The following is a 13,663-nucleotide window of genomic DNA, read 5'->3' as shown; positions in this document are numbered from 1 at the left end:
TACCTTCGGCCAGTCTACATAACCTGAAGCCTACTCTCAGTCTGACCATCGGAACCTGTCAGCTAGATCCATGATGTTTGTGCCTGACAACGAAGACCCTGAGCTCAGCACGCTTACAAAACAGGGGACACCGGTTGCCACGCCCTCTCCCGGGTGCCACCCCCCAAACACTGCAGCATGTCAATCAAGGGAGGACTGTGATCGATCACGCAGGACCCATTCTGCACATACACATCTGATTAGTACAAAAAACAGTTTGCATACTATTCTGAATCAGGCCCATACAGTGTGCCACACTGAATATCTACCACAAAATTCGAAGGAGATCAGAAAGAAAATTATAGACAAGCACATTAAAGGTAAAGGCTATAATACCATATCCAAGCAGCTTGGTGTCCCTGTGACTACAGTTGCAAATATTATTTAGAAGCTTAAAGTCTATAAGACTGTAGCTAACCTCTACTTGCGGATCCCAGACCTCAGATTAAACAGAAGGATAGTGAGAATTATAGAAAAAGAACCAAAGAAAACTTCCATTAATACAGTACAAGCTGAACTCAATATCCAGTCACATCAGTGTCTGATCGCACCATCTTACCCTTTTTAAGCAATAGCTCATGGAAGAAGACCCAGGAGGAAAAAAGCATAAAAAAGCCAGACTGGGATTTGCTAAAATGCATATAGACACAAGGCTTCTAGGAGAATGTCATTTGGACAGATGAATGAAAACAAGTCACATCAGCTCTATGTTCACAGAGATCATGGGATCAGAATAATGACCCAAAACACACAAGAAAAAACACAGAAAAATGGATAAGAACAAAATATTGGACTATTCTGAAGTGGTCTTCTACAAGCCCTGATTTTAATCCTAACGGACATCTATGGAAAGTGCTGGAACATGTAGTCTGGAGAAGGTACCCATCAAACCTGAAACAGCTGAAGCAGTTTGCAAAGGAAGAGTGGGACAAACTACGTGTTGACAGGTGCAGAAATCTCATTGAAAGCTACAAAAATTGCTTAATTACCATTTATGCTTCTAAAGGTTTTATGTTCCCATAATTGTTGTCCAGGTCATTTTCATTTGTTTTATTATTTAAAGATTTCTAGTAAATATTAAATACACAATGGTGTATGCCAGTTACTTTTATCAGTTTCAAGTTATTTCAGTGAAAAATATTGGTTCTTCTTTTCTTCTTGTGGAAGGGTACCAACAAATAATGTTGGTTCAGCCTTATAACTGATTGTCGCTTTACATTTAGCAGCAATCTCACTGAAATTCCGCTGGTTACGTGGCATCTGTTACTTAACCCCCAAAATGCTTAGTTTTGGGTAGAAGACTCTTTTAAAAAAAAGTTATTGGCCATCCATCTGTGCATACCAGAGTGATGCTCTGCTGCCAGCAGCATTCCTAAAAGCAATGCGGCATCCTGGAGAGAAGTAGGATCTTCCCAGTCCCTGGTACTGACGCAGCACCTTTCTGCCTGTACCCAGTCCACTAGCTCGCTCGCTCCCCATCCTCCTCCACACGGAGCTGCGCATTTCACACCAGGTGACGAGACGTGACGTCTCATTCCTCATGAAGGCGAGGTGCGGCAAGAGGGAGGCTGGACTAGTCTGAACTAAAGAAGTTGGAGAAAATCAGGGTAGGAAGAAGATGAGTAAATACATTATATAAGGTGTGGGGGTGAGGGGGATCATTAAATAGATGCAGAGGGAGGAGGCACACACACACACACACACACACACACACACACACACACACACACACACACACACCAGGAGTGGTGCGGACATGAAGGTTAGGGCCCACTTGTTTTAACTGGCCCGGGCCCCCCAAAGGCTTAATCCGGCCCTGCACCTTGTGAGTGGTCTGTTCTCGCTTCAATGTGTTTGTTTTTGTGTTTTTTTTATATTTACTGTATTATATTAGACCAAGAAAAGAAGTAGGTAATTAGTAATTACTGATACAATTACACTACAGAAAATGTTTGGGGATAATAAGTGGTGGGAGACTTATATGATAGAGTAGGTGGACAATATTAATTATTAAAATAAATACTTGGACACTATTGGGGTCAATATTATTAAAATAACTATGGGGAATATTAATTTTTAAGAACAATTGTAATAAATATATATATATAGTATTAACTATAAAATAAATAATGAGGGCACCATTAGAATAATAATAAGGTGGCACTGTTATTTTGTAACAACAATTAAGGGGCACTATGTAACAGGTAACTCGGTTTCATTGCCCTCTTTTCTAAAGTTGGACCCAAGTGACAAGGATACTTAGCATGGCAACCACTATAGTATATAGTTTTACGTGACGCTTAGCTGTCTTGTAGTGTCAGGTCGCCAATACTGATAGCCAGACAGTCCAACTTCGATACACAGATCAGCAGGCCAAGATTAAACAAGCAAGGTCATAATAACAAGCAGTTGGGGTTACAAAGGCAATAATGACAAACGGGTGAGACAGAAACATGATGTACTGTAGAGAAAAGTCCAGATCAGGAACACTTTGGGGGATGTTAGCAAACAAGGGTCTGTACATGGTTAATCTAATATGGAAGCAGGAAGGAGCATAATCCAAAAGAAAGCCAGAGGTCAGAAGCAGATGTGGTTTTCAAATATTTGCACTTACCCTGTTTCTGAACTGCTTACTTCTGGGTTTTGCGTATAGCCGCTGTTTGTGACTGACCACTTAATTAGGACTAGAATTGCAGGATAACAAGAATTGATGCTGAGCTCAACACAGGACAATCCGGGAGGGTGTGTGAGTGTGTGTATGGAGTGAGGGGGTGCATTAGAATCTTCTCTCTTATCTGTAGATAAGCAGATAATGGGCGGAATTCAAATGTTTGTCCACCGGCAGACACTAGATGGCGCCCAAAATGAGCTATCCAAATGTAGCTCTATACGGGCGCGATGGCTGCCGGCATCTGCATTTCAACTCGGAGTGGCGAGGTGAAATGAGCGAAAAGTAACCTGTTTGGGCGCCCAAACTGCACTTTTTTAGCAATCACACCCAGCACTTTGGTTGGGTTTAGCTGCTTTACGTGGCTAAACCCGATCAGCGCAAAAAAAATAATTGAATTGCGCCCCGCGATCTGTCACTTTAGTTGGGAGATCGAGGGCGCAAAACAATTGAATATCGCCCAATAAGCGCTGTCCAAGGATCTTGTAGGAAAAGCAGAATTTATTGCTGATATGTGGCTGATAAAAGGGCCATTGCACATTACTATGTGGCAGTAATGATATACCCACGTGGAATATAGTTTATATGGGGCTCAACTGCCCAAGGTTTACACATATATTGTCACAGACAGTGCCAGCGCTACCATGAGGCAGCTGCCTTAAGGCGCCAGCACCGGAGGGGGCAGCACTGAGGCTTCCAGCAAGGGACATTCTTACTTTACTTAAAACTGACATGGTTTGCATAAGTCACAGCCACCACCTTCACAGTACAGCACAAGCCCCCTTCCCTCTCTGCATGGTGGCTGCTCCCTCCACTGGAAACAGCCACCAATCTATTGCTGTCTATAAGTCCCTTCTCCCACCCCTCCTAAAGCTCTGCCCAGTCCTCTCTTAGGCCCCACCTGTTGATACTCCACGAGTCTTAACCTGTCTGTGTGCCAGGTGCCTCTCCTCCCCTGTATCTCCGTACAGAGTAGCCAGGATACAGTTGACCGGCACTGGTGGTAGGCTAAGAGTTTGCCTAGAGCGCAGGAAAACTTGCACTGGCCCAGGCCACAGGGTATTCTTACTCCATGTCACTTTTAACCAATACAGCTTGATTCACAAAACCTGAATACAGTTCAGTATGTGTCTACCTGAATGTTTTCATTCAAATCTTATTGACGCCGGCAGCCACTAGATGGCGCCCAGTGGAGATATTTAAATATAGCTCAGTTCGGGCGTGATTGTCTGCTGTCGTCTATATTTCAGATCGACAAATGGCACATTTCCTGATCACGTCTATTAGTTTAGTCAGGTTTAGCCACTTTACACAGCTAAACCTGACACTAATGGGCGCGATCAGCACGATAGGAGGCATCAAATAAATATTTTCCCCTGCGATCTCCTGTCACTTTAGACGGGAGATTGGGGGCAATAACATTTGAATTCCCCCCTTGCGTCATTACTGTCAGTTTAAGTGCTGTGGCCACCCCTTTCCCCCTTCCCCATATCAAATGCAAAGAAGTCTTTGTGCAGTACCACAAATCACGGCATTGTACAGTGGTGAGCTAGACAATAATAACACAATTAGCACCATAAAGCCCTCTTCCGCCCACTTTAATAGGAGTTCAGGAGTGTCCACTGGTGTTTCAAGTGGTCCAGTAGAACTCTTGTTCCAGGAGCTCAGACAAGTACCTGTTATAGTATATATCGAAGTTTCTCTTATGTCCTAGAGAATACTGGTGTCCATTTAGTACCATGGGGTATAGACGGGTCCACTAGGAGCCTTGGGCACTTTAAGAATTTGATAGTGTGGGCTGGCTCCTCCCTCTATGCCCCTCCTACCAGACTAAGTTTAGAAAATGTGCCCGGAGTAGCTGGTCACGCTTAGGGAAGCTCCTGAAGAGTTTTCTGCATTTATTTTCTATTTGTTATTTTCAGGCAGGGCTGGATGGCACCAGCCTGTCTGCTTCGTGGGACTTAGGGGGGGGCAACCTTCTATAGGGTAAATGGTCCCGTTCCCCGCTGACAGGACATTGAGCTCCTGAGGGAACTATTCGCAAGCCCCACCATGGCGAGCATACATTCCCGCAGCACGCCGCCACCCCTAACACATCCAGAATAAAGAAGAGTGGTGAGTGTTATGCCAGCGTCCCGGTTAGCGGGTCACCGGTTATTATGGTGGCATGAGGGTACGGAGCGCAGCGTTGAGGAGCAGGCTGTGTCTCCAGGCTCAGATCAGCGCAGGCTGTACTGCTTTAAGGAGCGTGCTGAGTCATCCTATACAGTACCCACACTGGCAAATACGCTTACATGGGCTATGTCCCACTGTTTAAGCATCTAAAACACCTCAGCCAGTTTAAAATAAAACCGGGAAGACCGTGCGCCATTAAGGGGGCGGGGCTTCACTATGAGCGGCTCCAGCGGCTCACCAGCGCCATTTTCCCTCTGCAGTTCTACACAGACAGACTGGCAGGGAAGCGCAGCTTCTCCAGAAGGACTCCAGCTTACCTCAGCAGTACCAGGGGGTCATAGTAAGGGGGGGAGCATTATTAGAGTACTAAGCCCCTAAGCTACTAAACTTGGCATTAGCACTAAGGGTGCGGTGTGGCTGGCTCCTATATACTCTGTGTCTCCCTGAAAGGGCTCTGTGTGTGTTAACTGTGTTTTAACCTTTCCTCTGTGTGTGTGTGTGTGTGTGTGTGTGTGTGTGTGTGTGTGTGTGTGTGTGTGTGTGTGTGCTTCACATTTACAATGTCAGACAAGGAGTGTGTTTCATGCACGGCAGAGTGTCTTTCTTCCTCAGGGAGATCACTACAGTGTACTCAGGATAGTACACATTCTCTGGCTAGTGGGTCCAAACCAGCATGGTTGGATTCCCTTAAAGGGATGATCTCACATATTTTGAATAAATTATCCCATAATGAAAGAGAGACGCAATACTTAAGGCAGTCTGTGGATGACTTGATAAATAGAGATTCAGTTCCCATACCGGCATCTCAGACCCCTACCATTTGTCTGCAAAAGCGTACACTGGCCCAGATCCTGCAGGCTGACACTGATGATGACGTATCAGACGCGGAGGAGGATGAAGTGGACTCAGCAGGGGGGGATGCTGCTCTGTCACAAGGAATACAGGCTCTGACAAAAGCTATTAGATACGTCCTGCACATTCTTGATAAGGTGACAGAGGAGGATGAGGAATCTTTTTTTAATGTTAAAAATAAATCCTCTGCTACTTTTCCTGCATCAAGAGTTGAATTCCCTATTTGAAGAGACTTGGGTTAATCCTGATAAAAAATTTCAGATCCTAAAAAAGTTACTCTCATCCTTCCCTTTTCCTCAGGATGATAGGAAGAAATGGGAAAATCCACCAATTGTTGATGCATCGGTATCTAGGTTATCACGTAAGATAATTTTACCTGTCCCTGGGGCAGCCTCCTTAAAGGACACGGCTGACTGCAAGATTGAGACCACTGTCAAATCTGTATATACAGCTGCTGGGGTGACCCAAAGACCCACTATTGCTTGTGCATGGATCACTAGGGCCATTGCAAAATGGTCAGGTAACCTAATTGAGGGATTAGATTCCTTATCCAGGGGGGAGCTAGTTTTACTCCTACAACATATACAGGACTGCAAATTTTATGGTGGAGGCCATAAAAGAAATAGGTTTGCTCAACGCACGCACCACTGCCATAGCAGTGTCGGCACGCAGGGGCTTATGGCTACGCCAGTGGACTGCGGTTGCGGATTCCAGGATGGGCGTGGAAAGCCTACCATTCACAGGTGAGGCCCTATTTGGAGATTAACTGGATACGTGGATATCCAAGACTACGGTGGGTAAGTCTACATATCTTTCTTCCGCAGCCCCCCCAGTTAGGAAGACCTACTCAGCTCCAACTTTGCAGTCCTTTTCAGACAGCCAAAGTTGTCCTCACACTGCCCATTTACTGTAGATGGCAGCCACACTGCGCCCTGCGAACCAGTACCAATCATGTCTGAATTAGGCCCAATGTCTAATAGAGGTGTTTGCAACAAAAACGCATTTTAACGCAGAGGCTTTGCATGATATACTACATCTATGTATTAAAATGTCAATAGAAAGTAAAAAAATATATCCATATTTTAATTGTCTTTCAGATATCACTTGATAGTGCCCGAGAGCGGATTATCAGTGCTCGGGAGGTTTACCGAAATAAATTGTTAGAAACTGAAAAAAATAAAGAGGATGGTGCAGCAGTTAAAGAAGCTGCTGGTCATGGAGAAGAGGACAAAAAGATTACATCAGCCCAGAAGAGGAAAAGTGCAAAAAGTTCAGCAAAAAAAAAATAGTTTTGTCCATGTCCCACTATATCAATTTCTCTTAGAGATTGAAAATATACAGTGCAGCTGGAAAGTATTCACAGCGCTTCACTTTTTCCACATTTTGTTATGTTACAGCCTTATTCCAAAATGGAATAAATTAATTTTTTCCCTCAAAATTCTACACACAATACCCCATAATGACCATGTGAAAAAATATTTTTTTTGTGAATTTTGCAAATGTATTAAAAATATAAAACTAAGAAATCACATGTACATAAGTATTCACAGCCTTTGCTCAATACTTTGTTTATGCACCTTTGGCAGCAATTACAGCCTCAAGTCTTTTTGAATAAGCTTGGCACACTTATCTTTGGGCAGTTTCACCCATTCCTCTTTGCAGCACCTCTCAAGCTCCATCAGGTTGGATGGGAAGCGTTGGTGCACAACCATTTTCACATCTCTCCAGAGATGTTCAATTGGATTCAAGTCTGGGCTCTGGCTGGGCCATTCAAGGACATTCACAGAATTGTCCTGAAGCCACTCCTTTGATATCTGTGTGCTTATGGTCGTTATCCTGCTGAAAGATGAACCATCGCCCCAGTTTGAGTTCAAGAGCGCTCTGGAGCAGGTTTTCATACAGGCTGTCTCTGTACATTGCTGCATTCATCTTTCCCTCTATCCTGACTAGTCTTCCAGTTCCTGCTGCTTAAAAACATACCCACAATATGATGATGCCACCACCATGCTTCACTGTAGGGAGGGTTTTGGCCTGGTGATGAGCGGTGCCTGGTTTCCTCCAAACATGACGTCTGGCATTCACGCCAAGGAGTTCAATCTTTGTCTCATCAGACCAGAGAATTTTGTTTCCCATGGTCTGAGAGTACTTCAGGTGCATTTTGGCAAACTCCAGGCGGGCTGCCATGTGCTTTTTACTAAGGAGTGGCTTCCATATGGCCACTGTTACCATACAGGCCAGATTGGTGGATTGCTGCAGAGATGGTTGTCCTTCTGGAAGGTTCTCCTCTCTCCACTCTCTCCACAGAGGAATGCCTTAGCTCTGTCAGAGTGACCATCGTGTTCTTAGTCACCTCCCTGACTAGGGCCCTTCTCTCTGATCGCTCAGTTTAGATAGCCAGCCAGCTCTAGGAAGAGTCCTGGTGGTTCAGAACTTCTTCCATTTTTGGATGATGGAGGCCACTGTGCTCATTGGGACCTTTAAAGCAGCAGATATTTTTCTGTACCGTTCAGCAGATATGTGCCTCAAGATAATCCTGTCTTGGAGGTCTACATACAATTCCTTTGACTTCATGCTTGGTTTGTGCTCAGACATGCGCTGTCAAGTGTGGGAGCTTATATAGACAGGTGTGTGCCTTTCCAAATCATGCCCAACCAACTGAATTTACCACAGGTTGACTCCAGTTAAGCTGTAGGAACATCTCAAGGATTATCAGTGGAAACAGGATGCACCTGAGCTCGATTTTGAGCTTCATGGCAAAGGCTGTGAATACTTATGTACATGTGATTTCTTAGTTTTTTATTTTTAATAAGTTTTCAAAAATCTCAAAAAAACTTTTTCACATTGTCATTATGGGGTATTGTGTGTAGAATTTTTAAGGAAAAAATGAATTTATTCCATTTTGGAATAAGGCTGTAACATAACAAAATGTGGAAAAAGTGAAGCGCTGTGCATACTTTCCGGATGCACTGTATATTTTTTTCTTTACTTAACATTTTATATTAATAAAGTATAAAAGTATAACTTAACACAAAATAAAATATATATTTACTTCTAATTTACAATGGCTGTTTTTACTCATACTTATCACATTTGTCTACATCTCAATGATATAACATACATATGGCTATTCAATATATTTAAAATGTAAAAGTAGATATCATGATTACTTTTGTGGGTCTTGTACTATATATTAAAGAGGTGATACTGTGCTTGTACTAATGAGTCCCGCATAGCACATAATCATGTTATTCCCGCATAGCATGTTGAAGTGTGAGTGCTATTAAGGGAGAAATACTTCACAATTTAAGCCAAATTGTGTTGTCTTTTGAATTAGCAAATTGGAGATTTATGAATCCTTGAACTAGATTCTGGGTAAGAGTCACCTACTGTTGGGATCTCCAAATCTTTAGATTACAGTGCAACTGGGACAAGTCGGAGTCTAATATTGTTGCAGCTTATACGGAAACTTCGGCATATTACACAAGACTGTACACATCACTGGTAGCATAAATGCACAATATTTGTAATGACAGTGATATGTTTAAAATATCAGAATAAGTGCGAAGCTTGTTATAACTATTTTACCTTATTTGGGGCCACAGAAGAGGCATATCATGTGGATTCTGTGTGCTGAAGAAACTTTGCAATCTATGGGCCTAATTCAGATCTGATCGCAGCAGCAAATTTGTTAGCTACAGTAATGGGCAAAACCATGGGGGTAATTCTGAGTTGATCGCAGCAGGAACTTTGTTAGCAGTTGGGCAAAACCATGGGGGTAATTCCAAGTTGATCGCAGCAGGAATTTTGTTAGCAGTTGGGCAAAACCATGTGCACTGCAGGGGTGGCAGATATAACATGTGCAGAAAGAGTTAGATTTGGGTGGGTTATTTTGTTTCTGTGCAGGGTAAATACTGGCTGCTTTATTTTTACACTGCAAATTAGATTGCAGATTGAACACACCACACCCAAATCTAACTCTCTCTCTGCACATGTTAAATCTGCCTCCCCTGCAGTGCACATGGTTTTGCCCAACTGCTAACAAAATTCCTGCTGCGATCAACTTGGAATTACGTCCCATGTGCACTGCAGGAGGGGCAGATATAACATGTGCAGAGAGAGTTAGATTTGGGTGGGGTGTATTCAAACTGAAATCTAAATTGCAGTGTAAAAATAAAGCAGCCAGTATTTACCCTGCACAGAAACAAAATAACCCACCAAAATCTAACTCTCTCTGCAAATGTAATATCTGCCCCCCCCACCCCCACCCCCCCAAGCAGTGCACATGGTTTTGCCCAACTGCTAACAAACTTGCTGCTGCGATCAACTCAGAATTACCCCCCATGTACAGTGCAGGGTGGGCAGATATAACATGTGTAGAGAGAGTTAGATTTGGGTGGGGTGTGTTCAAACTGAAATCTAAATTGCAGTGTAAAGCAGTCAGTGGGTTTTTACCCTGCACAGAAACAAAATAATCCACCCACATCTAACTCTCTTTGTACGTTATATCTGCCTCCCCTGCAGTGCACATGGTTTTGCCCATTAGCTAACAAATTAGATTAGATCTGAATTAGGCCCCATGTGCACTGCAGGTGGGGCAGAGAGATTTGGGTGTGGTGTGTTCAAACTGAAATCTAAATTGCAGTGTAAAAGCGGACAGTATTTACCCTGCACAGAAACAATATAACCCAGCAAAATCTAACTCTCTCTGCACATGTTATATCTGCCCTCCCCCAGCAGTGCACATGGGCCCTCATTCCGAGTTGTTCGCTCGCTAGCTGCTTTTAGCAGCATTGCACACGCTAAGCCGCCGCCCTCTGGGAGTGTATCTTAGCTTAACAGAATTGCGAACGAAAGATTCGCAAAATTGCGAATAGAAATTTCTTAGCAGTTTCTGAGTAGCTCGACACTTACTCAGCCACTGCGATCAGTTCAGTCAGTGTCGTTCCTGGTTTGACGTCACAAACACACCCAGCGTTCGCCCAGGCACTCCCCCGTTTCTCCAGCCACTCCCGCGTTTTTCCCAGAAACGCCAGCGTTTTTTCACACACACCCATAAAACGGCCAGTTTCCGCCCAGAAACACCCACTTCCTGTCAATCACACTCCGATCACCAGAATGAAGAAAAATCCTCGTAATGCCGTGAGTAAAATACCTAACTTTTGAGTAAAATAACTAAGCGCATGCGCTCTGCGAACCATGCGCATGCGCAGCAAGCGACTAATCGCAATATAGAGAAAATCGGCAACGAGCGAACGACTCGGAATGAGGGCCATGGTTTTACCCATTAGCTAACAAATTTGCTGATGCGATCAGATCTGAATTAGGCCCTATGTACTAAGCGACAGTTTTACTTTGTTTTGAAACTGCAGGCAAATTGAAGCACCAAACAATGGAATTTACTGATCAGTGGTTTTGATAAGGTTTTGTAAACAGCCATTGATGTCCGTCTGTTTTTCTTCAGTTTTGTGGTTGTTGTTATCTACCTGCAGGTGAGGAATCACAATGCACTTATAATGAATTACAGAAGTAGGATAATAACTTTGATAATTCCCTTAGGGGGAAATATTCTTTTATTAATACATTAATGGGAAATTATTGTGAATATAATAAAGAGAGCAATATTATTTGGTTATTATTATTATTATTACTACTACTACTGCTGCTACTACTACTACTACTACTAGTAATAATAATAATAATAATAATAATAATAATAATTTATTCATTGTTGATTAAAATGTTTTTATGATGAGCAATATTTATTATTTTATGATATGGACCCCATTTATACAACTGTAAAATAATAAGTGTCATAACAATGAAACATTTTTAAGCACCAATTAATAATTAACTAACATTGCCCTTTTAATGTAGTTACTAGTAAATAATATTGATGTCTTAATAAGAGAAAGCAATAATTTCCGCTATATAATTTTAATAAAATACTATTTTCCCCATAAGAGAATTGTCAATGTTTTTGTTTCCTTATTCAATACATAATAATTGCCCCACTATAAGTGTATAATGATTCCTCTCCTTCTGATTGGCCAGATAGCTCAAAACAGCAGCTGTCTCACTTGTCACAATCACCTAATTATTTTTTTGTCAGGTTTGTTGGTGGGTTAAACTCAGCCTAAAGTCTAATATCATTATCTTAATATATGGTTAGTTTGAGCCAACATATTGGATCTAAACACACAACAAATTACAGACTAAATTATTTTTTTCAGTACAGATTACTACAATAGTAAATTACAAGGGAAGGTCAGGAGCAGATTTTTTTTGTAAGGGAATGGTCAAGCTGGAGGGTCTGGTATAAGGGGCAAGTATTACTGGCTGTAGTAGGAAAAAGCTTAAAAGTCACATTTTCAGCAGTGTTACAGTGGCAAACGCAGGATTTCTAGAGTGGGGTTTCCACATTCAATCTACAATCTCCCACTCTGCAGAACATGGAATACAGTATTAATATTTAACACTATAGATGGTCTATAGTATAGGCTGAAGTTTTGTAGAGCAGTGGAGAGTCTGAGGGGGAGAGGAGGGAATTCCTGAGAAAGAGAGCAGCACATGAGAAATCTTGAAGGTAGGATGGGAGGAAATAATCAGTAGGCAGGAGAGTCTGCGTGCATTAGCAGACCGAAGAGGACGGGTGGGAATGTAAAGGGAGATAAGGTCAGAGATGTAAATGGCAGAGGAGTGAGTGAGAGCTTTGAAAGTGAGAGAGAAGTTTGAATTGGTTTCTGAAAGGGAATGGAAGCCAGTGAAGAGCTTAGGTCTATATTATAGTAAAGCAGGCTTTTTCAACCAGTGTGCCATGGCACACTAGTGTGCCGCGATCAGTTGCAAGGTGTGCTGCAGAGCCAGAGCAGCATCCTGCACCTTCAGAGTGAACTGTTGGCCCAGGCTCTTCTTAGAGGATCAGTCGTGCTCCGGACGTGACCTATGCCTCGAAAACGATGTGATATCATAGGTCACGGCCACCGGGTCTTACCACCCAGCCAGGCCACACACCTGCCTACACATCTTCCAGTTCCTGCCTGCATACAAGGCTTTCCTTGCCCACCCACATCCACACCTGCCCGACCGCCCGCTGCTCAGTATTCACAGAACTCCACTATGAACAACCCCCGCCAGTGAGGGACAGGGAGGAGGACAGCTTATAATATTTGTTATTTTATTTCTCCTGTGGGGAACAATAGGATTTCAATAGGATTTATGTGGGGAGAATAAGAATTTATGGATTTATGGTGGGAACAATGGGAATAATTCATGTGGGGAGCAATACGATTTACAGTATGTGGGGAGAAATGTGATTGATTTATGTGTGGAGTAATAATAAGAATTTACTTACCGATAATTCTATTTCTCATAGTCCGTAGTGGATGCTGGGGACTCCGTAAGGACCATGGGGAATAGCGGCTCCGCAGGAGACTGTGCCCAGTCTCCTGCGGAGCCGCTATTCCCCATGGTCCTTACGGAGTCCCCAGCATCCACTACGGACTATGAGAAATAGAATTATCCTTAAGTAAATTCTTATTATTTGTTATTTTATTTCTCCTGTGGGGAACAATAGGATTTCAATAGGATTTATGTGGGGAGAATAAGAATTTATGGATTTATGGTGGGAACAATGGGAATAATTCATGTGGGGAGCAATACGATTTACAGTATGTGGGGAGAAATGTGATTGATTTATGTGTGGAGTAATAAGATTTATATAGGGAGCAACATGATTTATGCGGGGAGCAATGTGGATGTTTTTTCTGTGTAGGCCAATGTATGTGTGGATTTTTTTTATTACTGTGAGGGCCAATGTGTGTGTTTTGTTTTCTGTGAGGAACTGATCGTGTGCCTTGGCAATTTTAAAATATTGTTCGGTGTGCTGTCAGTAAAAAAAAGTTGAAAATCACTGTAGTAAAGTATAATGCA

General features: G+C 42.7%; 1 protein-coding gene across 2 annotated transcripts in view; it reads left to right on the top strand.

Annotated features, from left to right (window-relative positions):
* ADGB (androglobin) overlaps positions 1-7,091 on the top strand; it is a 943,967-nt gene extending 936,876 nt beyond the window's left edge. For both annotated transcript variants that reach the window (XM_063917880.1, XM_063917881.1), the window contains one exon: positions 6,832-7,091. In XM_063917880.1, the coding sequence (XP_063773950.1) occupies positions 6,832-7,023 (192 nt within the window). In that variant the 3' untranslated portion in view covers positions 7,024-7,091. The remainder of the gene's footprint in view (positions 1-6,831) is intronic.
* The last annotated feature ends 6,572 nt before the right edge of the window (positions 7,092-13,663 follow it).

This window comes from Pseudophryne corroboree, chromosome 4 (assembly GCF_028390025.1).
Source record: "Pseudophryne corroboree isolate aPseCor3 chromosome 4, aPseCor3.hap2, whole genome shotgun sequence".
NCBI classification, from domain to species: Eukaryota; Metazoa; Chordata; class Amphibia; order Anura; family Myobatrachidae; genus Pseudophryne; species Pseudophryne corroboree.
The sequence above is the reverse complement of the archived record's forward strand: the minus strand, read 5'-3'. Positions and strand labels throughout refer to the sequence as shown.